General features: G+C 37.9%; 1 protein-coding gene across 2 annotated transcripts in view; it reads right to left on the reverse strand.

Annotated features, from left to right (window-relative positions):
* prkcq (protein kinase C, theta) overlaps positions 1-2,953 on the reverse strand; it is a gene marked incomplete at its 5' end in the record, with an annotated part of 18,533 nt that extends 15,580 nt beyond the window's left edge. For both annotated transcript variants that reach the window (XM_079235797.1, XM_079235798.1), the window contains one exon: positions 2,836-2,953. In XM_079235797.1, coding sequence (XP_079091923.1) covers positions 2,836-2,953 — 118 coding nt within the window. The remainder of the gene's footprint in view (positions 1-2,835) is intronic.
* Positions 2,954-13,395: the final 10,442 nt, after the last annotated feature.

Genomic DNA, 13,395 nt, shown 5'->3' on the forward strand with positions numbered 1-13,395 from the left:
TATTCTGACAGAGAAGTTATCTGAGTTGAAGCTTTTCCCCAATCGTGACTTACTTTATGTTTTTAAAAACAAAATGACTCGTGATCCTTTAATGCTGCCGTTCTGTACGACTTCATGCTCAGCCCAAAAAAAAGATTAGAAGGGACTTTGTGGAGGGCTTCAAAAGAAAAGCTGTTTATTGAAGCTTTGCATCTCTTTTATTTGAAGATGAAATCAGCTGCAGAGCCAGAGTGCCTGATGGGAGATATAAGTGTTTTTTATTTTATGGTTAAGATTCATCATCAGCACGTTGCCAGAGAGCAAACGTGCCAAAAACTGTGAGAAAAAAAAAAGTACATTTATTAAAGCACTGTGCCATTTTCAGGTACTTTACTTTTCCATTTTATTCAACTTTATACACATTTATACTACGATGTGCCGAACGACATCAGGCAAAAAGATTTAGATAACTAGTAAAAAATATGAATCAACTAATAAATGATGACACATGATTATAAGTTGAGCTGCCAGCAGGACATATAGTAATTAAAATTAGCTCCATTTTCCTACAACATCACCAGCAGTTATAGTTGTATGGTAATGCTTCTGAAATGGGTCATTCTGCATAATAAAGTGCTTTTTCCTTTCAGTACATTAAAGGCAGAATTAGTAGGATGTTCCTAAAAAGCAGTGTACATAAATACTACTCAGTATAATCACCACTTACGACCCGCTAGAAGTGACTTTCTTTCGTGTTTTGGGACGTTTCTGGACGTCGGCGTCTATAAAAACGAGCGGGTGCCAGATTGTGAGCTACAAAAATGGCCGACACAGAAACAGCAATAACAAAGAAAGCGTGCAAAGTCTAATAATGTTTGTACTTTTACTTAAATACTATCATATGACTCATCGACTGACTTCAGTAAGACATTCACAAAATTACAAATTTGAAAATAAATACCAGTTTTTTTTATAGAAATAATTCCACATGAATGCAGGACTTCTACTTGCAACAGGAGTATTTTTGAGAATGAATACCTATAATTAACCGATAAAGTTGATTTTATGTGATGCACAGTGTTGTGTTTGTCATTTTTTTGCACGCTCAAAAAGTAGATTCCATGTCGGCCTCAGCTTAAACACATCCCATGAGCCGAGTGACTGCATGGTTCATCTTCAGTGTTTAAAGTGTGAACAAAGGTGACGTGAGAGGAAGCCAAAGGGGCCTCTTCTCTCTGCAGCCGGGACCATCTTGTGGTTTCTCAGAGGAAAAAGAGAAACAGAGCGCCTCCTCTTTCCTCTCAGTGACGCCGCTCCGCTTTCAGCTCCACGCTGCACTAATATAATTCACCAGCGGTTAAAGAAACCAGATGCAGAGCCAAGATATCCGCTCCCGGGCCGCGACCACGCTGGGAAGCTTCCCAAAAGTTGTGAACCAACAACAGCAATGAATATCTTAAAAAAAAGGATATAAATATATATTTTGTAAATGTGTGGCATTTACTTAATTTACTTTACTTCTTAAACATGTCCAACTATATAGAGCCTGTCATTCTTTTGGTGTTACACTGTATTATTCATACAATAAATATAATTAGCTACTGTTACTGCAACTGTGTGACGGCCAGTAAATTAAAGTCTTTTAAAGTGAAAGTGAAAATAGCTGATTCTATACAAATAAATACAAAAATGACACTTTTCTCTCCATTTGGCTCCTTAACACAGTCTAAATAAAGAAAGATACTACTTCTACATTTCTGTATTTATTCCAAACGCTCTGTTGTCGCTCTACTGAACACGAGCGGCAGAGGAATTAATATTTTTTCTGAGAAAGAGCCGGTGAACATATGGCGCACATTAAGCTTCCATGAGCTGCATGGAATTAATGTTGGAATACTACTTTGTGTTTGAGTCTTTTAATGGCATGTATATAATACACGTACATGTGCTATATAAAACGTACACGCACATGATATGAGTTAGTTAACAGTATGTGCTTTTTGTGTGTCATGATAGAAAAGTCGAGGTTGCAGCCAAAGATTATTTTTCTTTCCAGTCATTTTTCCTCAGTAGTCAAATAAAGTAATGAAATGTCCACATTGCTTGTTTGTTTCAGGTAAAACCCAAAAGATATTTCACGAAACGATCATACAAGACGAAGAAAAGCAGCAACATGTTTGGTATTATTCTGGAAAACGACTCAAAATATTAATCGATAATCACAACATTTTTTCTGTTGATCGACTAAATTGTTCACGTTGTGATTTCGATGGTTTTGCCAAAACTAAAACATATTAATAAGCACAGTTTTGTCAAAAATTGGCTGATATCGGTTTCCATCTTCAGTCCGATAAATGCAAGTTAGCCGCGTTTTTTCGCGTAATTGAGGACGTTTTATGGAATTTTGTCGTTTTCCATTCAGCGTTTCCGATGGAATACTTCAGAATGTGCATAAAACGTGTGAATGGAAACAAGGCTATTAACTCCACTTCAGCTGTGTGTGTGTGTGTGTGTGTGTGTGTGTGTGTGTGTGACCCACGGATCCCGAATCTAACGGCATTTTAAGTCGACGCTCGTGCGTAGCGACGCTTGACGACAGCTTAGTCCCGCCCCTGGCGTTGATTGGCTGATTGTTAAACCTCCCGGCGTCCTGGCAACCGCATCGACAGCGACGGCGCTACGGGTATCGATCAATCAACTAGGAACGTGTTTGTAATCAATCATCAGCACGTTAGAATTACACAACGCTGGTGAGGATTTACTGCTTTTTTCCTCATATTTCATATCATTGTAATCTGAATATCTTTGGACATTTGACGATATTAAAAAGATGAATATGTTGTACGGGTCACCAACCTGTGTCGACGGCCTCCTTCATGTAGACGGCACAGTACGGGTTCAGCACCTCCTCGTGGTAGGCCAGGCCGGGGTCCATCTCGAAGTTGGAGAACCCGATCCGCAGGAAAGGAGACATGGCTGCAGGTTTTCTCTCTCTGACCTCAAATATCCTCACCTCCTCCACAAAAAATAAATAATAATAAATCCTCCGCAAAGATGCAGATTGCTCAGATTTCGGGAGACGGCTTCGGTGTCGCCGGCGGCCACCTTTCCTTCCACTTCGGCACACGGCGACTGACCCTGTTTACCTCCAGAGGAGAGGAGAGTCTGATGGGGAGGAGGAGGAGGAGGAGGAGGAGGAGGAGGAAGAGGAGGTTTTTGCTGTTTTCTGTCCTTGATGATTTAAACAACCTGTGAGAGGAAGAGACAAAGAAAATAAGAGAAAGAGAGATGTAACCACGAGCCCGGAGCGAGTTTCCGAAGTCCACTACTTTGACACTAAATCTGCATCAAAACATGGAGGCAAAACAAATCAAATCATTATGTGGAGGAATGGAAATGTTTGAGGAGCTTTTGGTCAAACCTAGAAACCCAAAGCAGCTCATTGAACCTGAACGCAGCGGAAATAAAACCACCAAAATACCTTCACAGCTCGTAAGCAGCCGCTGTCACACGTGACAAAAAAAACCTTTGAGCAACTTGGAGAAATAAAAAATAATCTCTAATAAATATCTCTTTGTGTGATCAACCGCAAACAGAACAGGAACCGCTCGGTTGCCTCTACTGCCGCAGTTTGGATGGCAAAGTCTTCCACATGGTGACGGTCGATGTGACATTTGAGGCCTGTGTGTGTGTGTGTGTGTGTGTGTGTGTGTGTGTGTGTCCCAGTGGTGGAGGAGGTGACTATTAATAGAGCTGAAACACTAAACGCAGTTCAGGAATATGCGACCGCATGCGCCTGAGTCCGCAATCCTCTCCGTGGTGATCGTCATTTCTTTCCTGTGAACCCCGCTGACCCTGAGTCAGCCAGTACGGGGTCATGTGAGCGACGCGTTCAGGTACAGTAAGTGGATTAGTCACTTAAAAAAAAAAAAAGTATGACCTCTTAAAGTTAAAATACCGTAATGTGTTTTTTTTAAATATATTTTCATATTGGCAATGGATCACTTACGGGCTACGACCGCAAGGGGGATCCGATTTTGGGCTTTTTAAGCTCACGTTCTGTCATAATTCAGTTCTTCGGGTACTGTAAATACTGTAAATACTAATCCTACCATAATTATACTGATAATATACTACCTTTCAGCAGGTAGTCCAGGAGAAAAGTCCAAAATGGACATCCTAAAAGTAACTTTTTCTATCCAGAACTCCAAAAGTATTCAATTAAATAACACGGAGGACAAATATTCACAAGTGACAAGTAGTTCAATATTAAGATAAGATAAGATAATCCTTTATTAGTCCCGCAGTGGGGAAATTGCATAAAATGTATTTATATTGCACCAGTTAAAGTGACCAAAGTGATTGAAGCGTATATATAAACACAATAGTTGTGGATTTTATGTATATTAATTCTGGCACTAGCATGCAAAACGGCATAAATAGGAATATAGAAGGCGACTGATGATAAAAACTACATGTAAACCCAAACTTTTGTTTCTCTTTCTGTTTGTTTTATGAGCAGCTTCATCTTTTTCATTTCCCCTCAGATACTTGTAAGGAACTCATAAAGAGTCATACTCATGCTGTATGAAACTGACACACACACACACACACACACACACACACACACACACACACACACACACACACACACACACACACACACACACACACACACACACACACACACAGCGTGCAGCGCTGCAGCCTCCTGTACAGTTTGCCGCCTTCCTCTGCCTAAGTGACGACGCTGTAACCGCACTTCCTGTCTCTCTCTCTCTTATCGTCTTATTGTTCACGTTGATGCTTCCATATTCTCATTTATTCAATATCACTTGATTTGAAGTCCCGAAGCACATTCCATCCGTCGCTGAAGAGAGTTGTGTGTGTTTTTTCTTCACATCCCGATCTCACCGCTGTGTTTTTAACAAAGTTACTGAAGTAGACAAACTTTTATCAGCATCCAAAACACATGAATCGCTTTCATATATTCATATTTATTGACGCTTTCTGCGTTAAAAGTCATTTTAAATTAACCGGCGGTCACAGATTGAACTTCGTCAAGTAGATTTTACATAAAACTATTGAGGTCGAGACGCGTTTAGAGACACTAAACTTATTTACCTCAGACCTTTATCTGACTTTACAGGTGAGTCATGTGTGACAGACTAGCGTAGCCGCGTAGCCGTGTAGCCGCTACATTGGAGCACGTTCTGTGTGCGTTGTTGTGCGTTTTGTGTCACAGAACCGAAAAAAATATTTATTTAGACTCATTTCAAACCTGCAAAGTCGACTTGATTAAAGTTGCAAAGTCACATTTCTGCTTTTCTGCAGAACGTAAATCAAAAGACTCTGTTGTGATGCTTCATTCATAAAGAAGACGTTATGGAACGTTATGGAACCTTTTGGAACCTTATGTAACGTTATGGAACGTTATGGAACGTTATGGAACCTTATGGAACGTTATGGGACGTTATGGGACGTTATGGAAAATGATGGGACGTTATGGAACGTTATGGAGCATTATGAAACATTATGGAACCTTATGGAACATTATGGGACGTTATGGGACGTTATGGAACATAATGGAATGTTATGGAACATTATGGAACCTTATGGAACATTATGGGACGTTATGGGATGTTATGGAACATTATGGGACGTTATGGAACGTTATGGGCAGTTATGGAACCTTATGGAACATAATGGAACCTCATGGAACATAATGGAACCTCATGGAACATTATGGAACATAATGGAACATTATGGAACGTTATGGAACATAATGGAACCTCATGGAACATTATGGAACATAATGGAACATTATGGAACCTTATGGAACATTATGGAACCTTATGGAACATTATGGAACCTTGTGGAACATTATGGAACATAATGGAACGTTATATAATGGAACTAACTAAGTTAATATCAGTAAATCTGAGTGACGTTCTTTTGACGTTTCACTTCTAAACTTTGAGTTTTTACGGCTGCAGAATTGAATGATTCTAAGAAAAAGGGCTTACTAAATATATTTTATGGATTATTTTTGTTTCAATGGATTATCCTCTTTATGCTTTTCCATTTTCATCCTATGTTTATATATTTCTTGTCTATTATTTTCTAGCACAATGCCACACAACATGTGTGTATTACAGTGATGGGAAGAGTTATCCTTCACCTTTATAAACAAAGGGTGTGCTGCATATATAGACATGTTCTTATATTTTACTCTTGTTTCTTTTATATTTATCACTTTTCTGACTCTTGAGCTGCTCCAACAAGTGGCTTTTCTTACTGCTCTAATATAAATACTTGATGCTCTCAGGCTCCTCCGCTGCATTATTGAATATACTGGTTTAAATACTCATGCACATGTATTCTGAGGACATCAAAAAGCTCACATAATTAGATGTAATAACAATATGAAAGCTTTTGAGCTGATGTGGTGACGTCCTAAAGGGATTACACGTCTGTGCCCTCTTTCTTCCTCGTGAAGTAGTCGTACTTTGAGTCTAAGAGGATTTAGACGGTGCCAACACAGAGGTCATTGTTAAACACAGAGGTCATTGTTAAACACAGAGGTCATTGTTAAACACAGAGGTCATTGTTTAAACAAGCTGCTGTGAAGTCTAATGGGCTTTTCCACACGTGAGCCCGTAAACAGACGCTTTTTAACTTCAGGTTGGTCTTCAGGAGCTTTCGTCACGTTGTGTGCACACTTCTTGTGTTCACACTTCTTGTGTCGCTTTTAATGCACAGCACCCGTGGGTGCATGCTCAAACGCCGCCACCCCTCAAACACACAGGTGGAGATACAAGGAAGGTCAAGCGCCCGGGGAGACCTTTCAACAAAGCTTTCATGAGGGAGGCCCGAGTCAAAGAGAGGCGGACCCCTCTGTACGATCAAAGCACGGTGTGTGTGTGTGTGTGTGTGTGTGTGTGTGTGTGTGTGTGTGTGTGTGTGTGTGTGTGTGCGTGTGTGTGTGGAAGGGGGTGTTTGTTGTTATTGACAGGAGATCCATGCCTGTGACTGACAAGCCTTTGACTGTAGCTGCCACGCTGTGACAGAAGCCCAGACGTCCCGAGTGTCCCTGAAGTGGTCTCTCGTTCAAAGATAGAATGAGCGCACACAAAGGATGTGGCCCTCCACGCCTTCCTTAATTAATTATCTTAAAATTAGTTTGAATTTAGGGCACGTTTTACAGTGAAAAGAGGCCATTTAACCAAAGTTCTCAGACTGAATCGCAGTAAAGTCTTTTCCTTCAGAAGATGAACGTGTTTAAGTCTCATTGTTTCAGTAAAAGATACTTTAAATGATGATGTGCTGTTTGATTTGCAGTGTGGGAATGTAACTTAAAGTAAAAGTACATGTTCTGAAGTAAAGTCTAATTCAGATATCACACTATTTTTTACTCCTCTTGTAGTTACTAGTTAGTTTGCAGACGCACAAAGCATATGATGAAGTTGCTTTTTAGAGTCTTTGACAATGTTACAAACACACACATATATATATATATATATATATATATATATATATATATATATATATATATATATATATATATATATATACACACACACACACACACACACACATATATATATATATATATATATATATATATATATATATATATATATATATACATATTCCATATTTACAATGGAATGCATTCTCATTGATTTAACATGCAGAAGGTAGAAGTAGTTTAAATGAGTTCCCTTTCAACCAGTTTCCTCAATAAAATGCTGCTAACATTATTTGCAATACTGTAATGTAACTAATTAGAAGTACTCAAGTACTACACTTTTGTACAGTTTTGGTGTATACTTCATAAAATGATATGAACTGCAAATACCTGTACTTGTGCATCACTTTATTTAAATGTATTACACTGTATTTAAATGTATAACACTGTATGTAAATGCATTTAACTGTATTTAAATGTATTTCACTGTATTTAAATGCATTTAAATGTATTTAAATGTATTTCACTGTATTTAACTATGTTTAAATGTATTAAACTGTATTTTACTCCACTGCTGTGGTTACTTTGCAGAGTTTATGGGTCACTCTGTTGCACAATGAGTACTTTCACTTTTAAATAGTTTAAGTACATGTAGCTGACTTAAGGTAACATTTTATTTGCAGTACTGTGTAATGGAGTATGCATATATTGTTCTTTACATTGTGGTACTTTTACTTAAATACAGGATGTACACATCTCTCTCACGATGCTGCAGAACATAATAATAAACTCACAAAAACAACAAAAACAAAGAAGAGCACTAAAATAACACCAACTTAGCCTCTAAGAGCTAAATGTAAAGACACGTGCAGCCGTTGATGTTTTATGTCCTTATTCAGTGGCAAAGGCATCAAATGCATGTTTTATCTTAAAACAAAAAACAGCAGCAGCTCATCAAATGAGGTCAAACTCTGCAGAGGTTTATAAACAGTCGCACTGACCTGCAGAAGACCAGAGAGGTTGTAGTGTTGCTCTCCATCCGAACACGTCGCAGACAGACGGGAGGGAGCGGAGGAGACGCATTTAACCGTAATATCATGCGCGGGGCGTTCAGGGGCAGTTGGAGTATTGTGTTCTACCTCAAATAAATGGTCTAAATGGTGTTGAATGAAGACAAATAAGAAAAGGAAGGCGGATTTTTTTTTTTTTAGGATCACCCGAGCTGGATCAGACACATTTAAGGAGGTGCAGAGCCTTACGTTTGTGTTTGGTATTAGAGGTAGAAGAAGATGCGTTTAGGTACTAAGAGGCCTGTTGCACATTTTATAAACCCAGTCCCTGTTTCTGCTACAGCTCCATTAAATGTTGTTTTCTAAAAGACCTCCAATGTAACTTTAGTTTCAATGGTTGTTTTGCATTCAGTCGCAAATATGATTCAGCTTCTGTAATATCCGAGGAGACTTGAAGGCAGCATTGATCTACCCACAAACGTGCAAAGTGAAACTTGTTCATGAAACAACAACAGAAGTAGGATGTGTGTGTAGGACGCGTTCAGGGAGCTAGAGAGTGTTTTTAATGCAGCTCTCAGTTCAACATGCACATAAACAACAAACAGGTTTGTACTATTTAAGTCATTTAGGAAGTTTGGAAGTTTAGGAAGTAATTTAAATAATTAAGTAGCGTTTGCCTGCTTTTCTTTTGCAGAATTAACTGTCAATTGTAAATAAAACTTTGAAAGAAAAGTTGTGGATTACCAGGTGTAAAGTGGTGTATTAGCATTTATTTTTTATATTTTATAGATATATATTTTATTTTATATACATATATATTAATACACATTTTTACTTTATCTAATTCATATATATATATACATTTATTTTTTGATTTTTGTTGTTGTAATTGCCACAAGATAACATGTATCAATCTTGTATAGTAGTTTGTATTTTTTTTTCACTATTTTTTATATTTTATATATATATATTTTTCTTTTATCTTATTTTTGTAAATATATTTTTATTATTATCATCATTATTTTTATTTTTTGTAATTACCACAAGACAACATTTGAAGTCGCTCCATTCTACGCATCAAACAACCGGCAGTGATAAAATAGATTTGTTCTGCTTGTGGATGCTGAGTCACAGATAGTCACAGATAGTTTTGGTATGTGACATTTAAAGATGACCTTGAGTGGAAAGTCGAGCTGTTGAATCATACGTGACATATCATCTTTCTTCTAAAACCAATTTAGGGGAAATGTGCCTTTTTTTCTTCTTCCAGAAAACATATTTTTGAATCAATCAATAACACAGAAACATTAACACCTTACAACACAATGACTTGAATCAAAACTTCCCTCAACAGAAAATGCAACATTGTAGCTTCAATAAGGTGATTTTATTAATGCAGCGCTGTTATATTGCATTGCATAATGTTATGCATGTCTCTATAATCTAGTAATGCGAACAATATTATTGTAACTACATACAAAACATGTGGCAAACCATGTTGAAACATATGTTTTGGTCTTGTATTTGGTCTTCAAAACTTATTTTTAATTAAAGGAAACAATTAAATTAGTTTTTCCAGCTTAGAACAAGAACAAAATTACATTTAATTTGAGAAAACACACGTGAAATAATCTCACTGGCAATTATTTCTCTAACATCTTTTTATTTAATGACTGATTTTCTACAGTTTAGATGCAATATTTCGTATTTTCTCCACCAGGAGGTGCCAGTGTTCATGCTATCACCTCACTGTCTGCAACACGCAGGCAAATACTTTGAGGTGGATGAATTTCAGGAAAGCCAGTGATGCCTGGGGAAAAAGTAATAATGGTTCCGATTAAACGTTCCAGAGTGAAATATAGCTCAGAATCAAAGGAACATATATTTAATTTATGTGTATTATATGACTTGCCGCCAGTCTGAGACCGGCATGTCGGCATCATTAAAGGCCTGCTCATCCACACATGCCTCCATCTCTGCGTTTATCCATGCTGTTCGGAGGCGGCGAGCGCGCTCGGCCTCCACAGCCAATCAGGAAGCAGGAGATTAGACGCTCTTAAGTGCAGATAACAGCGCAGCAGATGCTCGCTGCCAATCAGCTCACCCGACTCTTAAAGTCGTCACATCCATCACGGCCCTCACTAAGTAATGGAGCTCGATTTACATCTTTTATTTGAAATTCAGGGCAGCATAAGGAAGCAATGTCTGTGTGTGTGTGTGTGTGTGTGTGTGTGTGTGTGTGTGTGTGTGTGTGTGTGTGTGTGTGTGTGTGTGTGTGTGTGTGTGTGTGTGTGTGTGTGTGTGTGAGGTCACACTTCCTCGTCCTGTGACGCGTTGAGCACTTTGAAGGGTTTTTCAGGTGAGTGTAATTGTTTGACTTCTGCACACAGAAAGAATCCGTCATGATGACAGTTACAGTTAAAGCACAGAGAAGAGGAAAGAGGAAGAAGACGAAGCAGAGGAAGAAGAAGTAGTACTGTCTTTTATTGTCCTGTACTGTCTTTAACTGTCTTCTTTTACTGTCTTTTACTGTCTTTTATTGTCCTGTACTGTCTTTTACTGTCTTCTTTTACTGTCTTTTACTGTCTTTTACTGTCCTTTAACTGTCTTTTATTGTCCTGTACTGTCTTTTACTGTCTTTTACTGTCTTTTACTGTCCTGTACTGTATTTAACTGTCTTTTACTGTCTTTTACTGTCCTGTACTGTATTTAACTGTCTTTTACTGTCCTTTACTGTCTTTAACTGTCTTCTTTTACTGTCTTTTACTGTCTTTTACTGTATTTTACTGTATTTTACTGTCCTGTATGCCATGTACTGTCCTGTACTGACATTTACTGTCTTTAACTGTCTTTTACTGTCTTCTATTGTCCTGTACTGACATTTACTGTCCTGTACTGTCTTTTACTGTCTTTTACTGTCTTCTATTGTCCTGTACTGTCTTTAACTGTCTTCTTTTACTGTCCTTTACTGTATTTTACTGTCTTTTACTGTCCTGTACTGACATTTACTGTCTTTTACTGTCTTCTATTGTCCTGTACTGTCTTTAACTGTCTTCTTTTACTGTCTTTTACTGTCTTTTACTGTCTTCTATTGTCCTGTACTGACATTTACTGTCCTGTACTGTCTTTTACTGTCTTTTACTGTCTTTTACTGTATTTTACTGTATTTTACTGTCCTGTACTGACATTTACTGTCTTTTACTGTCTTTTACTGTCTTCTATTGTCCTGTACTGTCTTTTACTGTCTTTCACTGTCTTTTACTGTCTTTTATTGTCCTGTACTGTCTTTTATAGTATTGTACTGTCTTTTACTGTCTTTTATTGTCCTGTACTGTCTTTTATAGTATTGTACTGTCTTTTATAGTATTGTACTGTCTTTTACTGTCTTTTATTGTCCTGTGCTGTCATGTACTGTCTTTTACTGTCATATACAGTCTTTAACTATCTTTTATTGTCCTGTACTATCTTTCACTGTCCTTTACTGTCCTGTAGTGTCTTTCACTGTATTTTACTGTCCTGTAGTGTCTTTTACTGTATTTTACTGTCCTGTAGTATACTGTCCTTTACTGTCCTGTACTGTAGTGTACTGTCTTCTACTGTCTTTTACCGCCTTATACTGTATTTTACTTTACTAACCTGTCTGTACTATAATTTATTGTCTTTTACTTCACTGAACATGCTTTTTCTGTCTTGTACTCTTCATGTACTGTCTTTTACTAGTGCTTAGTACTGTCTCTACTGAACCGCACTAACCTGTACTATCCGTCCTCTGCTGTCTTTTATTGTGTATATATATATTCGTATACAATCCTACTCTGCTTTTTTGTGTTTCACTGTCGTCTGCTGTCTTTTTCTGTCCTATAATGTTCTCTGATGAACTGAACTATATTTCATGTACTAGTATTCACTCCACCAAAGGACACAGCAGTGTTTCATGGGAGTTTATATTTCTCTGTGCGAAACAGAACAGAAGTTCCTTTAAGAGCCAAATATTATTCTTGGCTCGTGGCCCGCCGTGTACTCCATGTTTTGAAGCGGCTTTGAATTAAAAAAGAAAAACCTCATCTATGAGCTGAAAGAAAACTTCTTTTGGGACTTAAATCAATTTGAATAAATATCGTAAATAAGGTTTTCTTGTTTTTGCTCGTGGTTTTAGCCGCATATGTCAGATTGGGGGAATCACCCTGTGAATGTGTTGCAGCTGCACAATATGATGAAGTGTAGGAGAGAAAACAATCTTTCCCAGAAACCGTGTTAGTAATGTTTTGTGCCACATTTTCCATGAATCCATTTCTCCTCCTTCTATCTTGATGTTTATTAATAGTATGTTTTCTTCAACATTTAAGCCTTTATTCTATTTAGCACTTGAAAAAACCCCGCCATCAGTAAAACGTACAGAATGCTTCCAGCCTGCAAAACAGATTTAATGTTAGAAAAATTGACAATGAGACACAGAGATGCACACAAAACGTCATTTTTTGCACATTTATTTAAGCTTTTCATGACGTTTTTAGGAGATTGGTTCTGGTCTAGTCTGTGCAGAAGAGTTTTTTTTAAAAAGCAGGAGCGGTTGAAGGGTCTTTAAGGCCCAGCCGACAGGTTTAGAGATGTTCTCTACACTGGAAATCAGAAACGACTCCAAATGCTCGCCGTAGGCCTGTAGGTGGCGTTAAAAAACTCAACGTCAACCGTAACTCAAGAAGAAGAAGAAGATCCTGAGGATGCTCAGAGAGCGTATTTTCCTTTTGCTGGTGTTTACGAAATAGCTAAACAACAAGCTAGTTATTTCTTTATATGTTCAGATGCTCTCCTGGCTTTTCAGGGACAGAATCCTGCCAAAGAAGACTCTGAGATGTTGGGGAGAGAGTTTGTTGAGACGGGGCCTTCGTCTGAATAATACAATCTGATATTTCAACACGAAGCATCAATCAGTCG

This window comes from Taurulus bubalis (genome assembly GCF_910589615.1).
Source record: "Taurulus bubalis genome assembly, chromosome: 20".
Lineage (NCBI taxonomy): Eukaryota > Metazoa > Chordata > Actinopteri > Perciformes > Cottidae > Taurulus > Taurulus bubalis.